Source organism: Andrographis paniculata, unplaced genomic scaffold (assembly GCF_009805555.1).
Source record: "Andrographis paniculata isolate CXL003 unplaced genomic scaffold, ASM980555v1 Contig56END, whole genome shotgun sequence".
NCBI classification, from domain to species: Eukaryota; Viridiplantae; Streptophyta; class Magnoliopsida; order Lamiales; family Acanthaceae; genus Andrographis; species Andrographis paniculata.
The window spans coordinates 294354-308893 of NW_026137591.1; the positions used below are offsets into that span (position 1 = coordinate 294354).

At 26.3% G+C, this 14540-nt stretch overlaps 1 protein-coding gene across 1 annotated transcript; it reads right to left on the minus strand.

Annotated features, from left to right (window-relative positions):
- Positions 1-272: 272 nt before the first annotated feature.
- LOC127256674 (uncharacterized) lies at positions 273-5196 on the minus strand. The gene is made up of 9 exons (XM_051282799.1): positions 4627-5196; positions 4003-4143; positions 3522-3899; positions 2940-3044; positions 2519-2659; positions 2118-2321; positions 1821-1913; positions 1620-1731; positions 273-672 (listed from the first exon to the last, which is right to left on the minus strand). Exons 1-9 carry the CDS (start codon positions 5116-5118, stop codon positions 629-631), a joined length of 1710 nt encoding a protein of 569 aa, XP_051138756.1. The 5' UTR covers positions 5119-5196; the 3' UTR covers positions 273-628.
- Between the last annotated feature and the right edge of the window lie 9344 nt (positions 5197-14540).

Sequence of the window (14540 nt, forward strand, 5' to 3'; positions counted from 1 at the left end):
TATTTTTACTGACACACTTTTAATTTTCTCGTTTCTACAAGTGAACCCGACACAAAATGTGTGAGACAGAAGGAGAATAAATTATCACATCAAAATATAATATAAACAAAAATTCAAATAAAAACCAAACAATCCTGAAATTCACATTAGAAGCTCAACAGAAAAGAATACATTGTTATAATCCTTTAAGCCAAACATATATTCTATTCATTGGAGAAATCCCACCAAATAAATTACAAATAAAGCCATTTTTCCTTCAAACAAAATAAATCAAATAACACCACCAAGCATGGGCAGTTCTTACCACAAAATGAAAGCAATCCAATCTTATGTAACACAAATTTATTTAGAAATCTGGAATTCAAACTCAAGACACAAATCATAATCCTGGAACTACACAGCAGTATAATACTCTAACAAACTGGAATACAACATATCACTTTGTTCAATTTAATGCAAATTACATATTTAAATCTTCTTACCAAATTTATGTAAGATAATCTGGCAACACCGGGTGTCCGCAGCCTCCAGCATCAACTAAACAGCTGAGTGCAAACTGATGGGGAAAATGGATGGAAAAGATAAACAACATTTTCGATTCTTTCAAGCTCCAATGGCAAAGCACATTTTATTCTCCTTGTAGGAAGAACAATTGCCGGATGTTTCCAGATGCTGCCAATGCACACAAACAAGAGAGTGAAAATGTCCCAAACATCCGGAAACAAAATAATGAACATGTACTCCATCAGGCATTACATGATTTTTTCACCAAGTGGAATTGTATACACTTTATTTTCAAGTGTTCTATGTCATTGACCTAATTGAAAACCCTACGGTAAGTAATAAAGTGTATCAGAATTGAAGTAAAATATTACTACAGATGGATGAAGCTAGTCTATTCTGCATACACAATATCATGTACTGACCAAACATGAGTATTTTATAAAATAAATGAATAAGATGATAACATGTAGTGTTCACCCAAGTGTAAAACCAGCTATAGGATTCCCAACAATATTACTAAAAAAGATACAATTACAATACGCCGGTTGTCATCCAAATATGTGCACAAACTTTTGAACATAGGTTTTAATGTGAGAATATATTTTTGTTGTTACTTTTTGCCTTTTATATTAAAAAAATAGTAGTATACTTTTTACTAAGGTAAACCAAAAAAAAAAGAATTGAACATAAATTAGAATGATAGAGAGGTATACGATATATGCACATTCACGCCACATATAATACTCCCTTTGTCACCTAAAAATTTGCTCATTTTCTTTTTTTCTTATATGTTATTATAAGTGTTTCTATTTCCTTTCTTAAGTAACAAAAATACACACCATATTAAAATCTTCACCAAAAAGTTTTGAGCACTCACATTCAGTTATTCAAACAAACAAAACATCATTTCCCTATGATACCTTCACAATTCCATATACCTAACAACAAAAACACCTCAACTATAAACACTAAACAAACACACCCTTTCATTTCAAATGATATATTTTCTCAGGTATAAAGACATGCTATGATGAAAGGGGTTAATCACACCAAAGATTAGCATGAAAGAAATCACAGATATCAATAGAGGAATGACCGCAGAGTGCAAGAATTACCATACAACCAGTCTTTAAAACAGGAATGCAAAGCACTAGATAATTCCCGTTTCCTGTTTTCTTCAAGTTGCGTTTCCCTCAAGATTTGCTTAACTTCACACAAGTTTTTGTCCTGGCATTGGAGCAATAAAACAATCAACCCATATTGGCCAGTTTTTTCAGAGAATAAAAAAAGTGATACCAAAAATTATAAAAGCATACATGTTTCTGTTGTGCAGCAAGGTATGCATCAGGGAGAGGGAAGGGATTAACTTTTGTAGGACCGGCTTGTTCACTCTCCAACCAGTTTGGAATCTGAATATTATTGTGCAAGGAAGATCAACAAGGATCGAATGATAATAATATTGTACATTATGAAATGCATAAAGTGAGATGTTTTGCTAAATTTCAGGGTTTGAGGGCAAATATGCACGAGTCATGATATTGACGAACTACATTTCCACATACGAACATATTCACTTAATACTTAGTTACTTTTATTCAAAATAAAGCACATACCAAAAAATTAGTAAAATGATCAGGATCTAGCTGCGTGGCAGATTCTGCTTGAACATCTGAAACGCCCGCAGGATGTGATAATGAATCATGTGGGTCAACGACACCAAGGGTCACAGGCTCATCCCATCTGTTAATGTTGGGATCGATCCCAACTTTATTCATGTGTTCCTCCAATTGTGAGTAGAATGTATTGAAAGGAGCAACCTGTGAAGCATGAGTTAAAACACTACTGATTCAATTTATTCTGTGAATGTCTGAGACGGCGTGAGGGGATTCCCAGAAAATTTGATATATTTGAAATTGTGACCGCCGAAAACACCAACCACATAGTTACTAAACTCATTAAAACAGGACTCAGTGCCAAATCACATATGAATGTCGGCACTACAATTGGAACTAACCTGCAATTTGTGATTATCACCAATAATGAGGGGTTGTTGGTTAGCGCCCAAGAAGAAGAGACACTCACGGCAGTTTGCAATGCATATGCGTTTAGTTGCAGTGATCAGGTGAACACGTTCACAGTGTTCAACTCTAACAGCCTGTATAACATATTTATGAATGCACAAGTGTCATTTTTGCTATAAAAAATATAAAAAAATTATAACATATTGAAGAGATCAATAAGTGAATTAACAGGATGCTTTTAATAACATGTTCCAAGTACAGAGTAAGAGTCCCACATTAATATCCACATAAAGTATAAAACTTAGTGAGCCAAGAGTTCTCGTAACTCCTCGACAGTAGCATTGCTATCAAGACAAACTGAAACAATCATAAATCATAATGGAATCACATTGCTAACTTGAATCACATGTCTACCTTGCCGACAGCCCCAAGTACGATAGTCGCATCAGAACATCCATAGACAGTGGCATATTTCAATGGTGCCAATATGTATATTACTGATTCATGGCAATTCACAACCTGAAAAACAAACAAAAAGGCGGTGCAAGGGATCAATTCTAGCCAAAATACACTCAATCTTGTATGAAATACTACAAGTCAGTAGCAAGGGAAAGTTGTAATGAAAAGTCAACCTAAAAACCTAAATCTATCACAATAGTTTCATTATATGTTTTCTGCCAGTCTGGAGGAACCATCAACCTCCATTAATCCACTACATAAACTAGTCACTTTCACATCAAGGTAAGTACAAGACATACCAGATAATACAGATACAGGAATAGCCCAAGATTCTTATACATTCTCACAATCACATCATAATTTTTCTGCTATAAAATCATTAGCCTACTTAGAAAAATTATAGTAAGTACTTTGTTAATCCATACTGAGATTTAACATACCATGAAGTCAATAAAAATTGATCTGTAGTGTTTTTCCAGAGAGTTTCTATATAGAAGATGGAGGGCAAGGAGGTCACAAACACAGAATGGTTTTCACCTTGATAGATGTGCCCTTAAGATCAGATTCTTGTTTCACAAAAGATGATTTAGAGATCCCTTCAATGAAACTTGGTCTAGGGCTGCCTGCTGGTCTTGTCGCACTTGTTGCAACATCAGCCATTGCGACATCCTGATCGGAAGAACTACTTGGTCCATTTTCTTTCGAAGAAACTCTATCAGCAATATGTTCCTGGGTAGCTGATATATTTTGCAGAAGCCAATCGAGAACTTGTGATGCAGGAACTGGGACGTCAGGCATGTCAGGATCTGAATTTGCAAAGAATGGTGTATTTTGACTCAAGGGGATTCTCTCAGATCCCTTTTCTCCAAAGTAAATCAAAAGTCCAAGATGTTCAAATTTATCCATGGATAAAACCTGAAGAAAAAATATTTCAACAGCAAAATATGTAAGCACATATCCTATCCAAGAACAAAAGGCACTTGCACAGCAACATAAACCAAGAAAAGAATGCACATACCATTGATTCTTCACCTTCTGCTTCTCCCAAATCTGCCAAGAGGGAAAGAATATTTCCAATGTGTTTCTGCAAATACGATAGCTGATGGGCCTCTTCATCAGCCTGAGATGGCATAAACCGACGACTATTGCTGCGCACCAGCTGCAAATGGCAGAAGCTTAATTATCGGCATTGATAATAAAACACAAACTCTATATGGACCACACTGAAGAACAGAAACATTCACTTCCACAAACTTAATAAAAAAAAATCGACTACATGCTTAAACATAGCATACTAATATTCAAATCAAAAGTTAGCAATAAGACCAAAACTAACTGCAGGTAAATGCAGATATATATATATATATATATTTCATATGTGGAAATGAGTAATATCCTATGAAGATGACAGGAATTGAATTCAAATATTTTCCTATTCAATAAACATCCAAAACAAGACTAATCAGACAGCAAAAATTCAAGTCAATCCATTTCAGTAGCCAAAACTAGATGCAGATTGCAAAATTGATATCCTATAAAGCTATAAATGGATGGACGAATTAAGCATAGTTCACCCAAAAAAAGAAGTCCAACAAATCTAGTTTTTTCGCAAATAAATAAATAAATAAATAAGAATAATCACCTGAATAGGCGAAAGCGCAGATAAAAAGCCATCAAAAGCGGACGTAGAGGGCCAAACATCAGCTACAGCAGCAGAATCCTTATGCCCTTTCGGCAGCAGCCTCTTGTAACTCTGTATGTACAAATACACAAGCAAATCAAAAACACTAACCCCAATTTCATCGATCTCCTTCGGACCCCTAGCCTTCACCAGAGGATCAGAATCGTCGTGCAGAACACATGATAGGGTTTCGATCAGAAGCCGCGAATGTTCGATTGGGATTTGCAGCGCCCCGGCCAGAATATCCGAGTTGACACGCTGATTGGAGGTGGCGGAGAGGAGACTTGATTTGACATTGGCCAAGGTCTGCGTGCCGTCGGTGAAAATGAGTTTAGAAATAGGGAGCAAACCGTGCTCGAAGAGCTCCCGCCGTGGGTGCAGATAACAAGTTGCGGGCTGAGCGGCCGGTGAAGGTGGCTCCGGTAGCTGGTCGGCGGTGGGGGAATCCGACATTCCGGCGGACGGTGGATCTGGTACGGCGACGAGAGAGGAGACTGTACTTTCAGACTAATTTGCAATTATTATGCAAAGAAAAATAAAAATCAGAAAACAGAACACTATAGAAGAAATAAGCTAGTTGGGCCTATTATGGGCCCAAATAAACTTAATATTGGGCCACATTATTGGCCCAATTAAATATCGTTATACCTATTAGGGCCCAATTTAATTTCTAGTTTTAAAATGTGAGTCCAATCTCCTTTGGGGCATTACATAAGTTTTTTTTAGCAAATTTTAGATTTGATTTTTTAATAATAAATATATGTGATAAAAATATTACATATAATAATTTTAAATATAGTTTTTTATTTCTATTTTTTGTGATTTCATATTTAAATCAACATTCAATAAGGCAAAATTTTAAGGAAACAAAACCCTAACTAGTTTGTAGAATTGAAATTAAATAAAACTGATAAAAATATTAAATTATATTTTAAACAAAAGATAAATTTCATATTGGTCTGTTCACTTAACATTTTGAATGGAATGATTTTTCATAAATATTATTAAAAAATACAGTACACATATATTACTACAATATATATTGCTCACAAAAATTAATCATTCAATACAAAATATTATTTTTTATATAACACTAAAAACACAAATTAAATAAACCATTGATGTTACCAATCTAAAAACATTAAAAATATATAAAATAAAAAATATTTTAATCTAAAATATATATATAAAAAAAATCATTTGTATTTAGTATTTAATTTGAATGTAATACTTATAGGATATTTATATACTATAAGATTTGAGTTTTATTTGTTTATTTTTAGAAAGAAAATGCTCATAGTCTAAAGTTTTCTTTGCATCATTTTCGACACTTTCTAATTATAGACATAGAAAAAGAAGACCCTAATTGTGGACCTCACTCAAAACTTTTGGTGCCATCATAATAATATTACATAAATAAATTTGATCATACTCTCCAAAATTTATAAATATATTCTTGTAGATTGGTTTTACTTTTTTTTTCTTTTTATTTATTTATTTATTTTTATCATGGTTCTCTAAAAAAAGAATTAAAATTTTCATATTAAATATTGCATTAACGATATTATTTATATAATAATAGTAAAAAAATATCATAGTAGTAATATTATAAAAATAACATGTTCATATCAACAAATATGGCCATAAATTTTTTTAACATGCTTTCGAAGTAATATTAAAAAAATATATAATATATACACTACTTATATAATATAAATATATATCCTATTCATTTTCAAAATTTTATAATTTAATATAAAATACTATTATTTTTTTAAAATTATTGATACAAATTTTGTGTCTAATATAAAAAATATCTACACTAAACACCACAAAGAGTGTGTTTGTTTTTAAGTTCGAAGTATGTAACTATGTGAGATATTTGTAAATAAATATAATTTTGAATAATATAAATTATATACTATAAATTACACAATTTTTTTACACAAAATAATATAAATTTAATAACAATTATAGGACATAAAGAACACTCACAAAAAGCATCTAATTAAGATACCTAACATAAAATATTTATTATTATTATTATTATTATTTTGCAAAATGTCTACTGAAATGTTTTTAAATTTACTTGAAAATTTCAAAATTGGACTGAAATTTTATGAAATTTTTACTTTCTTAAAAATATTTTTTTTTTTATTTTTTTAATTATCTATGTTTGATCATACCAAAACTCTACCTAGTTTTAAATATTGTATTATAAAAAAAATATATGAATTTTATTATAATGGATTAGCGGAGGTAAATTATTATTAATATTCATATTAAGTTCTAAATGTCTGTAAAAAAAAAAAATTAAATAATAATTTATTTATTTTTATATATTACATGTCAAATAGGAATTGTAACTTTTTTTTTTCTTTTTTTTTTTTTAAGCTTATTGAGCAATATGTCTATTGCTTACCTCCTAAAATATAATATTAAAATCAATTATTTTTTTCTTATAAGGAAATTTCTAAATTTAGCCTAGAAATATAACTCATTCATCAGCAAATACTCTGCTTATCAATAAAAAAAATATAATATAATAATATATAAGTCGATATATTTTAAAAATTAATTTATATTTGTTAAAATTTTAAATAAATAAATGTATATATATATATATGCTTGATGTAATGTATAACGATTTTATTTATTTATATATTTAATAATTTTTTGTAATATTTTATGTAATAATTTTGGATTTATTATTTTATTATTTGAAATTGAAATCAATATTGTTCATTTTGTACAGCTCCTAACAAATATATACTATTTTCTTCTCACAAATTCTTTGGATATCTTTTTTTAATATTTTAGTTTGAAGTATTTTTTTCTATTTGAAATATAAAAAGTTATGTTGGTATATAAAAAATAATATTTTTGGTTGAATGTTAATTTTTTATAAGAAAATAAAAAATATATACTACTATTATATATTGAAAATTGTATTAGTGAAAGAATCGGGTGTGTTTGGTTATATATCAGTTATATTTTTGAGTTAGAAATTAAATTAGAAGTGATTTATTTAATTAATATTTGATATATATTTAATTATTTTAATATATATTTAATAGTTAATAGTTATAGTAATATTTATATAATATAAATAAATAAAAATAAAAATATTTATTTATGATTAATATAAATTAATTTTATAAATAAATAGAAAATTGAATCTATATTTTTTATAGAAAAAAAAGAGATAGACATAGAAAATTTTATATGGATTTTGGGAGCATAATGCTAATTTTAGACAAACCTATGAATGTATTTTTTTGTATTTTTGAGTAAAAGTATTTTTTTAACTCGGTTCAGTTTTAAAATTATATATTTTTATTTTTGTCTATCCAATTTAAATGTATATAATTTTTCAGTAACAATCAATTATATCATAAATTATAATGCCCCTATTGTTATATTCATCTATAATTATAAATTATTTTTTCCTAAGTACATAAATATTTTTACATAACTAAATATTACAAAGTATTATAAAAATACTACATTTTTTTTTAATAAAAATTAATGTACAAAACAAATTTACCATAGAAGTGGATGGGGTAGTATAATTACTCAGATTTAATTTGTATGTTACTTTTACTCCAACTTATAGGGTGTGTATTTTTTGTATTTTGTAATATTTTTTTGTATTTTTAGTTTTAAATTTTTTATAATGACAATAGTAAATTGATAAAATGCTTCACGAAAGAAATATATAAATATTGAACATAACATTTAAAAAATAAAAAAAAAAATGCAAAAGAATATAATTGTAACATTTAAAATTGTGGTTGTTTATATATCTATAGTTAGTATTTTTACTGTGAATTTTAAAGCTATTATAGAAATATATATATATATATATTACTTTTATTGCAATGTATATATTTGTATATTTTTATTTTTTTTTTAACTAATAGTTTTGGATAATTATTTACATTCAAAACAAGTGAACAACTAATTTTTGTAAGATTTGTGGAGTGTTAATTATAATGCCACCATGTGTGTTTTTTGAGATTTATTTTTTAGTTTTGATTTGGGGTCTAAATATAAAATTAATAAGATAATTATTTAAAATTGTATATTTTATATAAAATGTAAAAATTGTATAATAAAAATATTGGAAAAAAAAATGTTAAAGAACAACCATGTTTATTTTTAAAAGACTCTTGTGTTGCTTTATATTTTTTGTTTTTATATTTATTTTGATGCTTTTGAACTGAAAATTGTGTTTTTTGATGAGACTTATATATATATATATACACACATGTGTGTGTAAAAATATAAATATTGAATATGTATTTTTGGAGATAAAATTAATAGCAAAAATTGAGTTTAGCACACATATGGTGTGTTCTTTTTGTAAAATAAAAAAAAAATATTTTTTCGAAAATATTTTTTTAAAAAAATTAATATATTATACGCATATACTATGTTTATATTATTTATATAATTTTCTACGGTTCGTATAAAAAATATATTTTAAACCATTTCACTAAATAAACATACTAAAAAAAATAAATTATAGAGGTTTGTTATTTTGTGATTTTAAATTGAAATCAATACTTTTTATTCCGCACAGTTTTCCTTAAAAATATATTCCCTCCCTCCAATAGTAAACTTCTCATTTGATTTTTGCACACAGATTAAGATAAACTAACAAGTAATATAATATATTTTACCCTTGCAAACTAATGTGAAAAGTAAAAAGTATATGTATTTTGATATTTAGTTGAGAGTTACATTTCGTAAAATGGAAGATGAAAATTTTGATTTGAACATGCTAAAATGATAAATGAAAAATTTACTAGTGTACGGAAGATTATTATTTTCTCTAAAAAAAAAAAAATATCACATCACATACTATTCCCTCAGTCCTAAAACTGCAGGGACATTTGAAATAGGTACGATACTATATTGATAGTGAGTGTAAAAGTGTTTCTAAAAGACCAAAATGCCCATACTTTATAGAATTATTGTGAAAAAGTAGGAATACTCTTGTAAAAAGGTATAAAGGTAGTTAAAAAAAAATGAAAATGGGACTACTGCTTTTGGAACAAACAAAAATAACAAAAATGAAACTATTGTTTTGGAATGGAGGAGTATTTCAACAAAAACTCAAATAACCACCCCATTTTAAATCGATTTTGAAATATAACCAACAATACATGGTGAAAGCGAGCTTTAAAGTGTAACGGAACTCATATTACGCACTCGCATGTCAACATCAATCAATTTCTTTAATATTTAAATCGTCACCGTTCAGACTGAATTAAATTGTTCTTTAATTCTTACCACACGTCGCTCTGACTCAATTCAACGAACTCTTTCATTGTGACCACATATTGCGTAGAGTCGATCCAACAACTTATTTACTCGAACCAGTGTACCTTTACGACTACGACAAACGACCTAGTGATTTGACCAAATTGCCCCTACGCCACGAACTTCAAGAAACGCCTCGGAAATAGTTTTTCTTTTTTCTTTTTTCTTTTCCGTATAAAAGTGATTCTTGTGCAGCGATGATTAATGTGGTTTGTTCGATCCAATACCTAAATTCTTAAATTAGATCATTTACATCAATTCGAAACGGTTCATCGCCTTTCGATTAATATTGAAAATGAATGTTGCATTAACAAGAATCGGTTAATCTATTTAGTACAAATACGTTGCGTGTACCTACTTTTTATGTTGCGCCTTTCTAGTCGATTTTATGAATAGAAATCTTCATATTATTTCCATACCAACTATCAGTTAAATTTCAACCAAATTTCAACATTTAATTAGAGCAAGTGTGACGGATTGAAATATTTAAATTTCTTATTTAAGTCAAGAATTTTTTATTTTCGAACTAAACCTAAGGATTTGTTTGGTTGTGTTTTGGTATTTTCGGGTATTTTAGAATAGTAAATTTTTGAATCATAAAAATTATTTGATTTGATATAAATATAAATTTAATGTCATGTTTACATATAATTTTTATGTAATATATAAATGAAAATAAATATATGATATGATGTTTTGAGAGGAAAATATATCTATATCTATATATTATATTAGATAGATATAAAAAAATAGAATAGAAAAACACATACACACACATAAAAAAACACTCAAATTTTGTTTGATTATAATTTTAAACACAAATCACCACTATTTAACAGGCACGAGTTTTAATAAAATATATTATCTATTCTTACAAAAATATCATATCGAAATACTATTTAAATAAAAATTCAAATTTAACACTAAATTTCAAATTAATTTCATACCATAACCAAACAAACCCTTAATTGAGTTGTGCTCGAGATAATTTAGTTAAGTAAACTTCTTAAATAGTTTGATTCATATAACAATTTATTACAATACATGAGTGTTATATATATATATATATCAATATATTATAATCCTTTTTAATTTTACAAGTCACAACACTAACTTAACCATCATTAGCACTTATTTAATAAGAGAATGTCAACATTAATAAAACAATTATTAATATTTTGAAATCGTTACGAAAACTACACATATTTTCTTTCAATTTTTATTTACTAACCACTGGGATTCATTGAATCCAGAAATGTGACACATCTTATATATATATATGCCAATCATTTAATTATCTATTTTTGTTAATAAATCAATAGGTCAATTTCATGGCTTATACTTATATTTATTCTCCTAGTTAAATAATTACTAATTAATATATATATGTGATGAATAATTAAATTAAGTTTGACCAATGCTACATTCGAAATAATTCAGCAAACAAAATCCATTGACTTGTGAAATAAACAAGATTTGGTGACCTAAATCAAAGACCTATTTTATTATTATTATTATTATTATTATTATTATTATTATTATTGGGTGCCTTTTATCCTACACATGGTGAACACTACGTAGAGTCGGCAATGGGTCGATTTGTGTCGAGTTGAATACTTTAAACGGGTTAAATTACTCAACTTTAATCCGACTCGTTTATTATCGTGTCGGGTTCGTGTTAACCGGTTTATTATTGTGTCGAGTTCGGGTTGACTCGTGTTGACCCGTATATATAATTAAATCTAATTTCTTGATTCAAATTAAATAATTTTTTATTTTGTTGTCGTGTTATGTTAGTTTTTATTAGTTTGAGTGTAAATTAGGTTGAATTATTTAAAATTGAACTTAGTTTAAATTAATTTATGAAAAAATTATTAAATTATGATTATTTTATATATATAATAAATATATTAATCAATATTAATATATTATAATCAGGTTGTCATGTCGGGTTCGAATTGAGAGCCTAAATCTTAACCCGACCTGTTTAATATCGTGTCGGGTTCGTGTCAACCCGTATACATAATCGGGTTGAAATCTTTGACCCAAACCCAATTATTTCGTATCAGGTCAATTTTTACCGGCTCTAGTGAACAGTAATAATAATAATAATAATAATAATAATTTAACCAACATATTTTATTTTATTTTTTGTGTAAATTAATTAGGTATATATCCCTCTGGGCAGTCTAAATATATGAAGACAAATATTCGTTTAATTAGTTGCTTCCATGTATCAATATATAGTACATGAAAACAATTCTATTATCCTAATTATTTTAATTGAATCCTATTTTAGCATATTGTTGATAATTTACATGTCATTTCTAATATGTTTATTTATATAGGAGTGGCCTTAGATTTCTATTTAATTTTTAATTGAATAAATTAAATGATGTATGTAAGTGTAATTGGAATTTCTATGGAAATATTCAATAAATTGCAATGTAAAGCTACACTTGACCTTTTCTTCCCAAATGTTCTTCCATTTTTTGGACTATTGATATATTATGTTGCAACATATATTATATATATTTTTATAATAATATTTTATTTGTTAGTGAAAAGGTAAGATGTTTTTGACATTTTTATTTTTTTACTTTAAATATAAATAAATTGTATGTGTAACAATATTATTTGTAATTTAAGTAAAAATTAAAGGTATTAATATATGATTACTATTACTAAATTAGGAAACCAATGCTTTTGAGTTAAACATATTAAAAAATAATAATAAAATATATTACATTTAATTGAGATGATGAAATATAATGATTCGAGAAAAAGGGAATTAAATAATAAAATCATTATAATTTGGCATATTCTAAATCAATATATATATATATATAATCCAATTAAGGGAATTAAATTAACATATATATATATATATTATCTCGATTAATAAACTACAATATTATTCAATGTTGCTAAAAATTGGCTTGCAATATATTTTGTATCAATTCACTAATGTAATATAAAATATCATATAAAATTATTCTAAATATATATATATATATACATATATTATAATTTGCTATCTTTTTAATATAATTAAATAAATTTACATTATATTTGATATATTTAATTTTATATAAACCTTGACATTGTATATTATTAACAAATTTATATAATAATTTAATATGTATATGGAATATTATACTAATATTTTATATAATTCAAAATATTTTGTGTATGATATAATATACATGGTGTGTTAATTCTTTTGCAAATTTGTTTGCTTTAAGTTTTAAACTCAATTTTATACTATTCAATCAATATAGTTTTCATAAAATATATGTTTTTTTTATCTCAACTCAAAGTATTTTTTATAATTTTGATTTATTTCACTTAAAAATATATAAATTCTAATATTGTAAAAATACTTTATATACAAATACCAAAATATTAATATGTTTTATATAAATTATAAAATAGTAGTATTATCTTTTTTATATTTTATAAGGGTGAAAATATCAAATTATTTATACACTAATAAGAGAATATTATTTTTTAATTTACTAAAAATCCCATCAATTTAATTAAAACTGAAAAAATATAATGTATAAAAAAATAAAAACTTAATTTGATATTTTTTAAATAAAATATTTAAAGAATAGTAGAAAATTATCATATCAAACATAACCATCCGATTTGTTTGGTTTTGGCTTCAAACAAATTACAATTATTTAGTTATAAATATATTTCATCCATTTCAATTCAATTTATCTTTTTTACTATTTTTTTATTTCATTAAAAAATATTCATTTCATATTATAATAAAAATAATTATATTTAAATATTAAAATATTTTTAATTTTTATAAGAAAAATGTTTTTTTTACTTTTAAGAACAAAAAATATTAAAATTATTTTATATTTTTTACTAACTAATAAAATAACATTATTATATAATTCATTATAAAAAAATAAATATTTATTTTTACTATAAATTTTTTTTTTTTTATAAAATATCAAATTCAAAATATTATTAAAAAAAATTAGAGTATATGAATAAAATAGGAGGGCAAAAAGGTCAATTCGGTGCGAGAAAGAAAGTTGGACAAGTAACCTAAAGGCTCGATGGGACAATCTGGTATAGCATTTTTGTCTTTGCTTCTCTCTCTACAGGTCATATGAAATAATGATTAATTATAGCCTTCATCTCCACCGAGTGGAACCGTTTTAGAGCGAGAAACTTTAACTCCAGAGAGAGACACACCTGCAAAAGTTCTTCACCTTCATCCTCACTCTATCTCTGTATATTATATATATATATATACACGTATATCTATTGTATGTATATATTCATATATATATATTTTTCATTGCACCGCTTTGGATATATAATTAATTAATTTTCTTTCTAACTCCCACCAGAAACGCAAAAAAACAACATTGAATTTAGCAGAAAAAAAGGGTTTTCCTTTATTAATTTATTATTTTTTATTTTCAAGAAATTTAATTTTAAAAAAATTATTTGCAGAAATTTGTAGACCTAAATTAGCCTCATCGATCCCCTCTTTGTCTTTTGCATTGAATTCATTTCTA

Coding starts and splice junctions, on each gene's coding strand:
- LOC127256674 (XM_051282799.1), bottom strand. CDS start 5,118: ATGTCGGATTCCCCCACCGCCGACCAGCTACCGGAGCCACCTTCACCG. Junction 4,144..4,626: donor CTGCGCTTTCGCCTATTCAG/GTGATTATTCTT, acceptor TGCCATTTGCAG/CTGGTGCGCAGCAATAGTCG. Junction 2,322..2,518: donor GTGATAATCACAAATTGCAG/GTTAGTTCCAAT, acceptor CATGCTTCACAG/GTTGCTCCTTTCAATACATT.